Genomic DNA, 16,034 nt, shown 5'->3' on the forward strand with positions numbered 1-16,034 from the left:
AGGGATCTCAGAACTTCAGAGGCCAGAGAGATGGGAAGAATTAAAGAGATAAAGGAAAGTGAGTAGAAAGAGGAGGATGCTGCAAGGGGGGAGTGGTCTTCTACAGCCCATATTAGAGTGCTGAGGTTCGAGCTCTGCCTCTGCTCCTTTTTAAAGATTTAGTTTATTTATTTGAATAAGAGAGAGAGAGAGAGAGAGAGAGAGAGACCTTCCATTCACTGGTTCACTCTACAAATGGCTGTATTGGCCAGGGCTGGGCAAGGTAAAAAACAGGAGACTGGAATTCCAGCAGGGTCTCCCACATGGGTGGCAGGGGCCCAAACACTTGGGCTATCTTCCACTACTTTCCCATGCACATAAACAGGGAGCTGGATAGGAAGTGGAGCAGCTGGGACTCGAACCCACGCTCATTTGGGATGCTGATGTCACAGGCAGCAGCTTAATCTGCTGTGCCACAACACTGGCCCAGCCTCCTGCCTCTACTTCTGATCCAGCTTCCTACTAATGTGCACCCTGGGAAGCAGTGGCTGATGGTACAAGTAGTTGTGTCCTTACCACTCATGTGGGAAATCTGGAGTGAAATCCCAGCTCCTGGCTTCAGCCTGACCCAGCCCTGACTGTTGCAGGCATTTCAGTAATGAACCAGCACATGGGAGCTATCTCTCTGTCTCTTTGCCTTTCAAATAATTTTTAAGAAGAGTGACTTATTTTCTTAAGTTTGGAAGGTGCATGCATGAATATGGAGAGGCTTCTGAAGAGAGTGAATCCAAAGTCAGGAATATAGGGATCCATAGATGGAGCAAGTCCTAGAAAACTGAGGGATTAGTCTTTGGTAAGAGGGAGAAGAACCAGTTAGGTCTGTGGCAACACATCGACAAGGACTTCATCTCAACAAAACTCACTTCTCCCTAAAGAGAAAATGTGTGTGTGCTCCTGTGCTGACGCTGCAGCCTTTGCTTTAATACTAGGATCTCCAGCCAGGAGGAGCATGAACCTATTACCATAACATACAAGCTTATGTTGATTTAACTGCACTGTGCGGGCCTGTGCCCAGGCTTCACTCAGTGACAGGAAGTTCCCCTCTTACATATTCACCCCCCCCAAATAAAAGACCCCCATTTCCCCTGCCTGTGGAGTCACAGCTTTAACATGATTCCCCAGAGTCTCCTTATTTCTGCAAATAGATTACTCTTTGGGACAACATCTTCTGGTGCTTTTTTAGAACTCAGTAGGAAGCAAGCAGGCCCACGATGTTTGGGTGGGTAAGAGAGATTGGGAGTTGGAAGTTAGGCAAGATAGGACTCTGAAGAGGTGGTGTTTGGACAGAGTCCTTGAAGAGGTGGAGAAACCATGTGTTTATGGAGGGTAAGAGCACTCAGGAAGAGGGGGCAGCTACTGCAAAGGCCCCAAGAATCTGTGCTTTACAAACTCGATATGAAATGCTTTACACTTGATCTTAGCCAGAAGGCCGACAAGTGATGATATGAAATGCTTTAAACTAAGAAAAGTTGGCTTGTGGCACTTCATGAGGGGCTTCGTGGGAAAGGCTTTGTGGGTGGGGTGAGGTTTATGGAGGAAAGGAAGCAGAGGTGGAGCCTCCATTTCTGCTTGGATGTCAATCAGCAATTTTCCCTTTTCACCGGAAGTAGTGGAGTCTAAAATAGCCTTTTCATGTCCCAGCAACAGCAGAGTGTACCTGAGACCTAAGGGTAAATAATGCAGAAACTTTCTGTGAAAAAAGTTTATAGCAGAACTTTTTTTTTTTTTAGAAAACTTTTATTTAATAGATATAAATTTTGAAAGCGGTTTTCCCCCCATAAACACCCTCCCACCCACAAACCAGCCCACTTCCTACTCCCTCTCTCATCCCATTCTTTATTAAGTTTCATTTTTAATTAGCTTTATATACAGAAGATCAACTTAGTATATACTAAGTAAAGATTTCAACAGATTGCATCCACACAGACACACACAGTATAAAGCACTGTTTGATTACTAGTTTTACCATTAATTCTCATAGTGCAACACATTAAGGACAGAGATTCTACATGGGGAATAAGTGCACAGTGACCCCTGTTGTTGATTTAACAATTGACACACTTATTTATGACATCAGTAATCACTTGAGGCTCTTGTCATGAGTTGCCAAGGCTATGGAAGCCTCTTGAATTCACAAACTCCGACCTTATTTAGACAAGGTCATAATCAAAGTGGAAGTTCTCTCCTCCCTTCATAGTAAGGTACCTCTATAGCAGAACTTCTTCAAGGAGAGAATGTTTTACAAAGTTTGTATTTTTCTTTTGGATAATTCATCAGCAGAGGTGGTGAAAAGGACATATCCTGGCACAAGAGCTCAGAGTGAGCAAACATTTGGGCAATCTGAGACAGGAATTCTGATCAGAGACAAATTTTAATCAGACCTAGCTAAGTAATTCCAAAATTGAATATTAGATGTTTGTGCAAAGGTTTTTTGTTTGTTTGTTTGTTTGTTATAGTAAAAGATTAGAGGTAACCTAAATTCCCAAAAGTAACATGTCACTTAAAAGTATGGTTCTTACTGTGGGGGGAAAAAAAAAACAAACCACAAACCTAAATGAAAGATCTCTGCGAGTGAGATCCCAGTGGAAAGAACAGGTCATCAAAGAAGGAGGTACCTTTCTCTGAAGGGAGGAGAGAACTTCTACTTTGACTATGACCTTGTCTAAATATGATGAGTCAGTGAACTCAAAAGGCCTCCATAGCCTTGGCAACTCATGACTGGAGCATAGGGTGATTACTGACACCATAAACAAGAGTGTCAATTTGTTAAGTCAACAAGAGTCACTGTGCACTTACTCCTCATGTAGGATCTCTGTCCTTAATGTGCTGTACATTGTGATTTAATGCTATAACTAGTACTCAAACCGTATTTTGCACTTTGTGCTTCTGTGTGGGTACAAACTGTTGAAAGCTTTACTTAATATATGCTAAATTGATCTTCTGTATAAAAAGATAATTGAAAATGAATCTTGATGTGAATGGAAGGGGAGAGGGGAGGGTTGCGGGTGGGAGGGAAGTTATGTGGGGGAAAAAGCCAATGTAATCCGTAAGCTGTACTTTGGAAATTTATATTCATTAAATAAAAGTTAAAAAAAGTTATGGTATCTTGACATAACAGACACTGTAAAAGGTGGAGGAAGCTTCTCTATATGTTGATGTGACGTGATTTCCACAAGAAACTACGAAGAGGAATAAAAAAGCAGAGGCTGGGGATAGAGTGTAGTGTGCTTTTATTTGTGTAAATGGGAGAGAAAAGACCATATTCTATATGTCTAAACTATTTGAAGTTGATAACATTCGTTGTTTTTAGACACAGGGACTGGATGTCTGTGGTAGGGGCAGTTAAGTTTATAAAATTTTATATATTTTGAATTTTGAAATAGGTAACATATTAGTGCCATCAAAAATTAATAACAGGTAAAAAAATTGAAAATAATACCAGAATTCTGCCACATATAATTTATTTTATAGGGATAGATGGGCTGAAGTTCACTTTTTAAGTGATTATTTGAAAGGCAGAGAGAGAAGGAGAAAAAGAGAAGGAGAAAAAGATCTTCTACCTGCTGGTTCACTTCACAAATGGTAACCCTAAAGAAGTTGGGGCCAGGCTGAAGCCAAGAGCCAGAAACTCCACCCTGGTCTTCCACATGCGTAGTAGGGCCCAAGTACTTAGGCCATCATCCAGTTTCCCAGGAAGCTAGGTTAGAAGTAGAGCAACCAGGACTCAACCTGATACTCTATAGACTATGAGATACAGGTGTTGTAAGCTGTGGTTTAACCCACTGTGCCACAACACTGGTCCATGAGTTTCACTCTTTGGTAAAATGGATATAACAACTTCTCATTCCGTAGTTGTTTCAGTCTTCTTTTTTTAAGATTTATTTTTATTTATTTGAAATGCAGAGTTAGAGAGAGAGGTAGACAAAAGAGAGTGGTCTTCCATCTGTTGGTTCATTCCCCCAAATAGCCACAATGACCGGGGTTGGGGCAGGCTGGAGCCAGGAGCCAGGAGCTCCAGAGTCTCCCATGTGGGTGCAGGGTCCCAAACACTTGGGCCATGTTCTGCTGCTTTCCAGACACGGTAGCAGGAAGCTGGACCAGAAGTGGAGCAGCCAGGACTTGAACCAGCGCATATATGGCTTGCCAGCACTGCAGGCAGCTGCTTGACCCACTACCCCATAGCACCGGCCCCATCTCAGTCAAAATTTAAACCAATAGTTCTTTTCAGAAAGTATTTGAAAAGCAGAGCAACAGTGAGTGAGTATGTCTGTGCGTGTGTGTATGTGTGTGAGAGAGAGCGAGTGAGCGAGCAAGAGGGCACAGTATCTTCCATTTGTTGGTTTACCTCCCAAATGTCCACAATATCCAAGGCTGGGACAAGCTGAAGCCAGGAACACAGAACTCTGGGTCTCTCACAGCTTTTTTTTTTTTTTTTTTTTAAAGATTTATTTAATTTTATTTGAAAGACAGAGTTACAAAGAGAGGTAGAGACAGAGAGAGAGGTCTTCCATCCACTCCACTGGTTCACTCCCCAGATGGCCGCAATGGCCGGAGCTGTGCCGATCTGAAGCCAGGAGCCAGGAGCTTCTTCCAGGTTTCCCACGCGGGTGCAGGGGCCCAAGGATTTGGGCCATGTTCTACTGCTTTCCCAGGCCATAGCAGAGAGCTGGATCAGAAGAGGAGCAGCTGGGACTAGAACCGGTGCCCATATGGGATGCCGGCGCTTAAGGCCAGGGCTTTAACCTGCTGTGCCACAGCGCCGGCCCCTCTCACAACTTTTAAATCATGAATAATTTTTTACATCCTTTCCATGTGTTACGAAAAGTTGTTTCTGTACCTAAATAAGCTCACACTTTTAATTCCATTTTCCTACAACCTTCTTGAAATACCCTCGTTCTTACAGTAGCTTAAAATACGCCATACATTATTTGATACTCTCTTCAGAAGTTGGTGCCTAATTCCTACCCTCTTGAGTGTGGGCTGGATTTAGTGACTCACCTCTGACAGGAAAAAGCAAAAGTGACCTTCTGCAGTTTTGGAAACTAGATCCTAGACGGTACGGTGGCGTAACTCCTTGCTCACTCACTTGGATCCCTCTCTCTGTGGAAAGCAAGCTGTCCCATGAGGACATCCAAGCACGTTGTGAAGCTGCCCGTGTCACAGGGAACAGAGCCTCCTGTCAGCAGTCACATCTCGGAACCAGCACTGAGATGATGCAGGCTCAGCTGACACCCCGATTGCAACCTCATGAGCCACCCTGAACCAGAACCTTCCAGTCATGCCATTCCCGAACTCCTGAGCCACAGAAACTAAGCTAAGCACAGTTTCACAGACAGGCCACATACATGACGGTGGTCCCACAAACTGGTGTCACTTAGTGACCTGGTAGCCATGGTAGTTTGTGCGCGTATGCTCTGTGATGTTTGCACAGTTACTAAATCACCCAACAATGCGCTGCTCAGAATGTAGCCCCATCATTAAGTGGTACGTGACTGTATTTTTTTTAATGTGGAATGCTTCATGAATCTGTTTGTTATCCTTGCACTGAGGCCATTTGTGTCATTCCGGCGCAGTCTTATCTATGGTGTGATCCACACCCCGGACACCATCCTAGGCTCTAGCCCCCACCGCCATGGCTGGAAGCCAGGTGACCCCATGGCCCAACCACTGGTGTCAGCTCCACTCCTACCCTAATAGGATTCGCTGCTCCTACTTTTCTGCCCGCCCCTCCCCCCAGCAAAGGTTTAAGAAGACCTGTTCCTGAACTCGTGGCTCTCTCAATCTCTCTCTCTCTCTCACGTTCTCCTTCTCCCTCTCTCCTTCTTTGACCCTTCCCTCCAGTCTGTCCGGTTTCCCCCAATAAACCCTTCCCTTAAAAAAATTTTTTTGTATATATATATATATATATATATATATATATATATATATATATATTTGTGTCATTCCAAGTTTAGTAGATGTGCTGCTGAAGTGAACACACTGGATTAAAGCTAGTAGGTTTGGGGTAATTTATTAGATACAAATAGATAAGTAGCACAGACATTTTCCACAGTGACCATGTTTAAATTTTTAAAATTTCATTTGTTAAAAACATTTTATTTTCATTGTATTACAGAGAGAGAGAGAATATATGAATATCTTCCATATGCTGGTTCATTCCCCAATTGCCTATAACACCCAAGGTTGGATCAGGCCAAAACAAGAAACTCCATCCAGGTCTCCCTTGTGGGTGGCAGGGACCCAAGTATTTGAGCTGTTACCTACTGCCTCTGAGGGTGTGCATTAGCAGGAAGCTGGATCAGAAGTGGAATAGCTGGGACTCGAACCCAGGTACTCTGAGAGCCATCCCAAGCAGTGACTTAACCATTATATCCCATGCCTGAACCTCATTTTTTATTTGAAAGACAGAGGGAGGGGGAGGTAGAGAGAGGGAGTAAGAGAGTAAGAGAGGGGGAGGGAGGGAAAGAGAGAGAAGTGGTGGAGGGATAGAGGGAATCAGAATCTTCACTTGCTGCTTCTCCACCCAAATGCGTGCAACAGCCAGGGCTGGGCCAGGCCGAAGCCAGGAGCCCAGAACCCAATCCATGTGTCACCCGTGAGTGGCAGGAACCCAGGCTCTTGAGTCATCTGCTTCCTCCCGGAGTGCCCAGTAGCAGGAAGCTGGATCATGAGCAAAACTGAGACTCAAACACCAGGCACTTCTTTTAGGACTTTATAATTTTTTTTTTTTAAAAAAGATTTACTTATTTATTTGCAGGGCAGAGTTACAGAGAGAGAGGGAGAGACAGAGAGATCTTCCATCCACTGGTTCACTCCTCAAATGGCTGCAACAGCCGGGGCTGCACCAGATGGAAGCCAGGAGCCAGGAGCTTCCTCCAGGTCTCCTATGTAGGTGCAGGTACCGCTGATGCAGAATGTGAGTGTCCCAAGGTGCAGCTTAACTGCTGTGCCTGACCCAACCATATTTTAAAGTTAATGACCAATTTCTAGCATGTAAAATTTATAAAGCCTCGTAAGCAGAACATCTTACAGGATGCTGCTTTAATATGGCTAACAGCTGCCCGTGTGTGCTGTACTTTCCAGCAGGAGTTGTGGAGAAACTGAAATTTCTAAGAAATTATGGTCCTTAGACTCAAAATGTTTTTCTTCAGATAACTTGAATACAATGTCTTGCACATCTGAGAGGAAAAAAAAGTTACGTCTAACTGTTGACCTAAAAGTACTAGGACTGGACTGGTGTTTAGCCTGGGATTTAAGAAGCCTGCGTCTTAAGAGTACTCAGGTTCCATTCCTGGCTCTGGCTCCCACCCCCAGGTTCCCTCTAATGCGGACTTTGGGAGGCAGTGGTGTTAGCTCAGGTTGGTTGTGTCCCTGCCAACCACAAGGGAGACCTGGATTGAACTGCTGGTTCTGAGCAGACATTTGGGGAGTGAACCAGCAGACGGGAGTACTCTCCATGTGTCTGCCTCTCAAGGAGATTAATAGCTTTTAAAAATATCTGGGGAGTGAACCAGCGGATACAAGACCTTTCTGTCTCTACCTCTCTCTGTAACTCTTGTCTTTCAAATAAATAAAATAAATCTTAAAAAAAAATAATACAAGTACTGGAGCAGGCACTGTGGCGTAGTAGGCTAAGCCTCTGCCTGGAACACCGGCATCCTATATGGGCACCAGTTTCTGTCCTGGCTGCTGCTCTTCTGAGACAGCTTTCTGCCCATGGCCTGGGAAAGAAGTGGAAGATGGCCCAAGTGCTTGGCCCCTGCACCCACTTATGAGACCTGGAAGAAGCTTCTGGCTTTGGATTGGCCCAGCTCTGGCTGTTGTGGCCATTTGGGGAGTGAACCAGTGAATGAAAGACCTTTCTCTGTCTCTCCCTCTCTCTGTAGCTCTACCTCTCAAATAAATAAATAAAAAACAAAAATACAAGTACTAATTATTGTATGGACAAATGATTAAGTGACATTTACAGGATTCCAAGTGATTGTACAGTCAATATGAAGGCCTTGAAAGAAGGTAGCACTTAAATATACACAAATTCCAGAAGTGATAAAATTATAAAGGGGAAGAGGCAGCATTGTGGTGCAGTGAGTTAAGCCACTGCCTACAACAGCATCCCATATCAGAGTGCCAGTTTGAATCCTGGCTGTTCCACCTCTGATCCACCTCCCTGCTAATGAACCTGGGAAGGCAGAAGATGACCCAAGTACATGGGCCCCTGCCCCTCCTGTGGGAGACCCGGATGGTGTTCCTGGTTCCTGGCTTCAGCCTGGCCTACTATGAGCTACTGCAGCTATCTGGGGAGTGAACCAGAGATGGAAGCGCTCTCTGTCTTTCACTCTCTCTCTCCCCCCCTCTGCCTTTCAAATGAAATAAATTTTCTTTTAAAAATTGTAAAGGGGGGCTGGCGCCGCGGCTCCCTAGGCTAATCCTCCGCCTTACGGCGCCAGCACACTGAGTTCTAGTCCCGGTCGGGGCACCGGATTCTGTCCCAGTTGCCCCTCTTCCAGCCCAGCTCTCTGCTGTGGCCAGGGAGTGTGGTGGAGGATGGCCCAAGTCCTTGGGCCCTGCACCCCATGGGAGACCAGGAGAAGTACCTGGCTCCTGCCATCAGATCAGCGCGGTGTGCCGGCCACAGCGCACCGGGCACTGGAGGGTGAACCAATGGCAAAAGGAAGACCTTTCTCTCTGTCTCTCTCTCTCACTGTCTACTCTGTCTGTCAAAGAAAACAAAACAAAACAAAACAAAACAAAACAAAAAAAAACAAAAAAACAAACACCACTAAAAATTGTAAAGGGGAAAGGGTTGAGTAGGACAGGACAGATGTAAATGAAGAAGTAGAAATTGAATATGGCAGGTTTAGGGGACAGAAAACTTAGGCCAAGAATCACTGTGTTTTTCTAAGTTGTGGTAAACAAAAGAAAATCCAATAGATGATTTTCAGGACAATATAAAGAATGTAGGCTTTTTATGCTACAGCTAGAAAAGCCATTGAAGGTTTTTATATGATTAAAATGGTCTTCAGAAAGATTAATGTGGACATGGCATTTGAGATGTTGCAGAGGGAAACTAGGAGTAAGGATGAAAAACGTGAAGGCTAAGACGGCAGCATCAGGAATACTATTATGAATTCTTTAGTGTCTACTACGCTTCAGACACTAAGAGCTCTACATGCATTATTCCATTTATACCTCTCAAGAACACTTTAAATAGGCCGGCGCCGTGGCTCACTAGGCCTGCAGCGCTGGCACCCCGGGTTCTAGTCCCAGTTGGGGCACTGGTTCTGTCCCGGTTGCTCCTCTTCCAGTCCAGCTCTCTGCTGTGGCCCGGGAGTGCAGTGGAGGATGGCCTAAGTGCTTGGGCCCTGCACCCACGTGGGACACCAGGAGGAAGCACCGGGCTCCTGGCTTCAGATTGGCGCAGCACACCAGCTGTAGCAGCCATTTTGGGGGTGAACCAACGGAAGGAAGACCTTTCTCTCTGTCTCTGTCTCTGACTGTCTAACTCTGCCTGTTAAAAAAAAAAAAAAAAAAACTTGAAATAAGTACTAGGTAGACGTAAGGGTAAAATACTTAGTAGAATTAAGCAACTTGCCCAAATCTATATGATGTTCTTAAAAAAAAAAAAACCTCTTATTTTGGGGGCTGGCACTGTGGCGCAGAGGGTTAAAGCCCCAGCCTGCAGTGCCAGCATCCCATATGGGCACTGGTTAAAGTCCTGGCTGCTCCACTTTCAATCTAGGCCTCTGCTGTGGCCTGGGAAAGCAGTAGAACATGGCCCAAGTCCTTGGGCCTCTGTACTGGTGTGGAAGACCCGGAGGAAGCTCCTGGTTCCTGGCTTTCAGATCAGCTTAGCTTTGGCTGTTGTGGTCATCTGGGGGGTGAACCAGCGGATGGAAGACTCTCTCTCTCTCTCTCTGGCTCTACCTCTCTGTAACTCTCTTTCAAATAAATAAAAGTAAAAATAAAAATAAATAAAAGCTCTTATTTGAAAGACACTTTCTAAATGCCCACAACAGCCAGACTTTGTGACTACAGAAGCAGCATGAGAGGAATGGTGTTCTAGAAATTAAAAAATAGTTACCATTTAGGGGTGGGCATTATTGCACCGCAGGTAAAGCTGAAGCTTGGGACACTTGCATCCCAATAACAGAGCACCGATTCAAGTTCTGGCTACTCTGCTTCTGATCTAGCTCTCAAATGTGCCTGGAAAGCACCAGATGGTGGCTCAAGTGTTTGACTCTGCCATCCACGTGGGAGACCCAGATGGAGTTCTTGGCTCCTGGCTTTAGCCTAGCGGAGTCCTGCTGTGGTATCTGGGAGTGAATCAGTGGGTGGAAGATCTCTTTCTTTCCCCCCCCTCTGTCACTCTGTCTTTAAGATATAAAAATAGGGGCTGGCGCTGTGGCACAGTGGGTTAAAGCCCCAGCCTGCAGTGCTGGCATCCCATATGGGTGCCGGTTTGTGTCCCGGATGCTCTTCTTCCAATCCAGCTTTCTGCTGTGGCCTGGGAAAGCAGTAGGAGATGGCCCAACACCTTGGGCCCCTGCACCTGCGTGGGAGACCTGGAGGAAGCTCCTGGCTCCTGGCTTTGGATCAGCTCAGCTCTGGCCATTGTGATCATTTGGGGAGTGAACCAGTGGAATGGAAGACCTCTCTCTTTCTCTCTCTGGCTCTACTTCTCTCTGTAACTCCTCTTTCAAAATAAATAAAAAGTAATTCTTTTAAAAAAGATATAAAAATAAATAAATCTAAAAAAAATAGCTGGGCTAGCACTGTGGTGCAATAGGTTACTCCTCAGCCTGTGGCGCCGGCATCCCATATGGGCGTCAGTTCTAGTCCCAGCTGCTCCTCTAACGATCCAGCTCTCTGCTGTGGCCTGGGAAAGCAGTAGAGGCTGACCCAAGTGCTTGAGCCCCTGCACCTGTGTGGGAGACCCAGAGGAAGATCCTGGCTCCTGGCTTCGGATCAGCACAGCTCCGGCTGTTGCGGCCATTTGGGGAATGAAGCAGCAGATGGAAGACCTCTCTGTCTTTTTCTCTCTGTATCCCTGCCTTTCAAATAACAAAATCTAAAAAAAAAAAAAAAAAAAAAAAAAAAAAAAAAAAAAAAGCTACCACTCATGGAGCACCTATCACACATCAGGCCTTTAATTGTATTAGATGCTTGATCTTGATCTATTTTCTCTATAATCCTCACCCTTTATGGAGACTCAGATGTAGTGGAACTTGAAATTAGTTACCAGAGAAATGTGTTGGATGCTTGAGCAGTGAACAAACCAAGCACTCAACTACAGTTGCTCCCTATGGTAGAATACCTTTCTCTCCTAGAAGAGAGCTCACTGGTGAGTACAGTGTTGACAGACTGGAGAGGAAGCCAGCCAGCCATGTTCAGCATCATTTTAGAACTATAACTCAATTCTTATTATTTTATTTTTAAAGATTTATTTATTTCAAAGGCAGAATTACAGAGAGAGAGAGAGAGAGAGAGAGAGAGAGAAAGTCATCCATCCACTGGTTCATTTCCCAAGCAGCTGCAACGACCCAGGCTGGGCCAGGCTGATGTCAGGAGCCACAATTTTCTTCCAGGGCTCCCACATTGGTGCAGGGGCCCAAGGACTTGGGCCATCCTCTGATGCTTTCCCAGGTGCATCAGCAGGGAGCTGGATGGGAAGAGCAGCCAGGACTGTGGTGCCCATGTGGGATACCAGTGCTGCAGGTGGCGGCCTAACCCACTGTACCACAATGCAGCCCCTCAACTCTTATCTTGAACATGGAGTTTGTAGGTGGTCCAAAAACACTAACAGTTGAGGGAAACTGATGGAGGAGTAAATGTTTTTTGAATATCTGCTGATCTGGGGCACTAAGAACACATTCCTCTTAAGTGTTGGGAAAAATTAAAAAAATTTGGAGGGGCCAGCATGTGGCACAGCAGGTTAAGGTTCTGCCTGCAATGCCAGCATCCCATATAAGTGCTGCTTCTAGTCCAGGCTGCTCCACTTCTGATCCAGCTCCCTGCTACATGTGCCTGGGAAAGTAGTGGAAGATGGCTGAAGTAACTGGGCCCTGCCACCCATGTGGGAGTTCCAGATGAAGTTCCTGGCTCCTGGCCCAGCCCTGGCCATTGCGGCCATTTGGGGAGTGAACCAGCAGATGCAAGATCAATCTCTCTGTCTCACCTCTCTCTAACTCTCCCTCCCTATCAAATAAGTAAATATATCTTTTTTATTTAAAGTGCTCTTCAAAAGAGTAACATCATTACTTTATCAATTAGATTGATATAAAATGAAGCTCCTGTAAAATTCTCTATTTTCAAAAAAGTTGTTAAAATATAGTGTGGTGGGGCTGGTGCCATGACGCAGTAGGTTAATCCTCCGCCTGCAGTGCTGGCATCCCATATGGGCACCAGTTCTAGTCCTGGTTGCTCCACTTCCAATCCAGCTCTCTGCTGACCTGGGAAAGCCGTGGAAGAAGGCCCAAGTCCTTGTGCATCTACACCCGCATGGGAGACCCAGAGGAAGCTCCTGGCTTCGGATTGGCGCAGCTATGGCTGTTGTGGCCATCTGGGAAGTCTCTCCCTCCCACTGTCTGTAACTCTACCTCTCAAATAAAATAAATAAAATCTTTAAAAAATTTAAAAAAAAAAATAAAATGTAAGTGGTTTGCACAGAACATGTCCCCACAGGAAACTTGTGGATAAAACTTAAGTACAAAGTAGCTTTTTTTTTTTTTTTTTGGCCAGGCAGAGTTAGACAGTGAGAGAGAGAGAGACAGAGAGTTATAGACAGTGAGAGACAGACAGAAAGGTCTTCCTTCCATTGGTTCACTCCCCTAATGGCCACCACGGCCGGCGTTGCACTGATCCGAAGCCAGGAGCCAGGTGCTTCCTCCTGGTGTCCCATGTGGGTGCAGGGCCCAAGCACTTGGGCCATCCTCCACTGCACTCCCGGGCCACAGCAGAGAGCTGGACTGGAAGAGGAGCAGCCCGGACTAGTACCTGGCACCCCAACCAGAACTAGAACCTGGGGTGCCGGCACCACAGGCGGAGGACCAGCCAAGTGAGCCACAGCGCCGGCCCAAAATAGATTTTTTAAAAGATGTATTTATATGAAAAACCCAGTGACAGAGAGGGAGAAACAGGCAAGAAAGGGGTGAGATGCGGCTCACTAGGCTAAAGCTAAGAAGCCAGGAACTTCATCCCGGTCTCCCACAGTCTCCCATGTGGGTGGCAGAGCCCAAGTACTTACTGCATCAGCTGCTGCTTCCCAGGACTGCGTTAGCAGCACGGTGGATCAGAAGCAGAGCAGCAGGCACTCCAACCAGCTAAGTGCCCCAAGCACCAGCTTCGGCACGAGCCCCTAGGTATGCGATACTTACCTCTGTGGTAAAAAAAAAATGTATAACAGAGCAACGCCCAAGAACCCAGGTCAGATCTCCTGGTCTATTACCTGTGTGATCTCTGGAAAATTCTTGGGACTCTGTGTGCCTTAGAATCCCTCCTCTACAGTGGGGACAGAGGCATCTACCTCAAAGGGTTGCAGGATGAGTGCCGCAGAGGACCTAGCAACTGTCCAATATACACTACTATAACATCACACCTTCGAATAGTCTGTAAGACCTGGGCAGAAGTCCTCAATAAATCCCTACTGTTCCTCTCCCCCATTCTTCTCTGTGCTCTCTACGCCTAAGAAGCCAAGTATCTGTGGCCTTGAAATGAGTTAACATAGTAACTGGTGGGCGGAAAAAAGCCAGGAAGAGTTAAAATGCCATTCTTGCTGTTCCCTTTTAATTAGAAAATCCTAAAAAGGCATACGCCCTTGGCTGTTACCTAACAATCAACTAGTAAGAGAAAGACAGTGAAGCAGTAAACTTAAACTTGAAGAGTTCTATCCACCAGCATGGATTCTTTCCCCCTTAGGACCTCGGCTACAGTTGGAGTCGGAGAAAATACTCTGCACAGGTCCTTCGGCTATCCTGCAGAAAATGAGACAAAAACCAAAAATCAGTTATTCAATTTTAGTTCCAGCACGAGCACTGGAGGTTTAAAAAAAAAAAAAAGTTCTCTGTTATATTTTTTAAAAAAGACATTTTGGGCGCTTTCTGGGCCCGTCGGAATTCCACCCAGCCACAAAGCTCCGCACAAAGGCAGCATCTGTACGGCTGCACCTGCAGGGGTGCAGGGGGTGCGGGCTACGACCCGGCGGGGCTCCCGGGCCCGCACGCACCGGCGCTCAGGCCTGGCGAGTGCGCGGCCGAGGCTTCAGCTGCCGCTGGCGCCGCTTGCGCTGCCCATTGAGGAGCTTCTGGGTGATCTTGCGCTCGTGGCCGGCCGGCAGCAGCCGGTTGCTGCGCAGCTGCTGCTCTCGCCGCGTCCGGCCCTTGCTGCGTCCAGCCCCACGGGCCGGGAAATCGCGCAGGTAGTAGTAGTCGAGGCAGTCGTAAGGCTCCTCCTCGTAGCTGGCCGGCGGCTGCCGGGCCCGAGCCTGGGCTCGGAGAAGTGCCGGCTCGGTGCCCAGAGCCATCCTGCCCGGCAGCCTGGCAGCCCCACGCGCCCGCGCGGTCCCGGAAGCCGGGAAGCTCCGCCCCTCGCTCCGATTGGATGCACTGAAGGGGCGGGGCCACGGCTGACGTCACAGAGCGCTGGCCCAGCCTCCCGCGACCCGGAGCGGCGACTCCTGAACTCTGGCCAGGAGCTGTTCAGAGGAGGCCGGAAGGGGGCCATTGACAAACCCCGACTCCGCATTCTACTTATGTCCGTCCAAAATGGAAAACTATCGGAGTATCCGACAGGGAGGGATTCCTTAGTGAAAAGAAGGTGCTGTGTTTTCCTGCGGAGAAGTTGTAGCCGCCAACAAACATTGTTAGGCTATTTCCTGACGTGAGCAAGTGCTCCACAGTGATGTCAAGTCAACGTAATGATGTGTTTTTACAATCTATGTCCATGAAAGATTGAGAGCAAAGTTGTCAAACGCTACAAGAACCTGCGGTTGGCAGGGCCCGTGTGTCATTTTATATTTGCTCCTTCCCCCCTTAACACTGGATAGGAAGAGGAGCAGCCGGGACTAGAACCGGTGCCCTATGGGATGCCGGCGCGTCAGGCTAGGGCTTTAACCCGCTGCGCCGTAGCGTTGGCTCCAGGAATACGGTTTTCAGAGAGCAGTTTGAGATGGAAGACGCTGTCTGTGAGCGCCGCCCCGCTGCCGTGGTCCCGGAGCCCCGAGATGCCGAGTCTAAGTAATTCAGGCCGACGCGGGGGCAGGTGTGCTCCAGGGGGTCCGCAGAGGCGGAGCAATCCGGCCCGGTGACCCGAGCTCCAGACCGTCCCAGATCCGCCGGGCTGAGCCGCTGCAGCCCCAGGCTCCGCCAGGACTCCCAGGTCTCATTACCTAATTACCGCCCTGTGCGCGGCTCGCGGCTCTCGGGGGCGGTTGTGAAGCAGGCCTTGCTGCGGTCTGCTTTGACCAGCGCACAGAATGCGCGACCCACAAAAACCGCAGCTACTCCTTTGGGAATTTCCGTTCTTAGATTGAAAATCATGCTCCCTCCCCCCCTTAAGAACAAAAAGGAAACGAAAACATCTCAACTTAAAATTTTTCTTTGTCTTAACTATTTTCTCTTGCTGGGTTTCCATCTGTGACTGGGTTGGGACCTGAGTTATTTCTTGCGCACTCCGGGGTCGGATTCCTTGGAGGCGTGGCCTACATACCTCGCTGCCAGGGCAATTTTGTGGTTCCTTAAATGAAGGAGTCCCAGGGGAGTGTTTTTAATAAAACGCAGAAAGGGTTTTCGCTTCCATCCAGGTAGATCCATTAAATCTGTGTTGCCGAGAAAGAGAAATATTTGTTCTCCGTATCTTTCTCCTATACATGATCTCTTTCTTAAAAAAAAAAAACAAAACAAAAAAAAAAAAACTCTTAAAATTTGTTATGAAAATATTCAGGCATTCTCAAAATTGAAGAGAATAGAATAAGGAACTCTCATTTTCCATCACAAAGATTC

At 47.0% G+C, this 16,034-nt stretch overlaps 1 protein-coding gene and 1 pseudogene across 1 annotated transcript; one reads left to right on the top strand and one right to left on the bottom strand.

The window, feature by feature from the left end:
* LOC108175751 (type 2 phosphatidylinositol 4,5-bisphosphate 4-phosphatase pseudogene) overlaps positions 1-16,034 on the top strand; it is a 79,382-nt pseudogene that overhangs the window by 3,540 nt on the left and 59,808 nt on the right.
* NUPR2 (nuclear protein 2, transcriptional regulator) lies at positions 13,800-14,636 on the bottom strand. Its single transcript, XM_008249657.4, has 2 exons — positions 14,261-14,636; positions 13,800-14,009 (listed from the first exon to the last, which is right to left on the bottom strand). Exon 1 carries the CDS (start codon positions 14,555-14,557, stop codon positions 14,267-14,269), a length of 291 nt encoding a protein of 96 aa, XP_008247879.1. The 5' UTR covers positions 14,558-14,636; the 3' UTR covers positions 13,800-14,009; positions 14,261-14,266.

This window comes from Oryctolagus cuniculus, chromosome 19, assembly GCF_964237555.1.
Source record: "Oryctolagus cuniculus chromosome 19, mOryCun1.1, whole genome shotgun sequence".
In the NCBI taxonomy this organism is placed as follows: Eukaryota; Metazoa; Chordata; class Mammalia; order Lagomorpha; family Leporidae; genus Oryctolagus; species Oryctolagus cuniculus.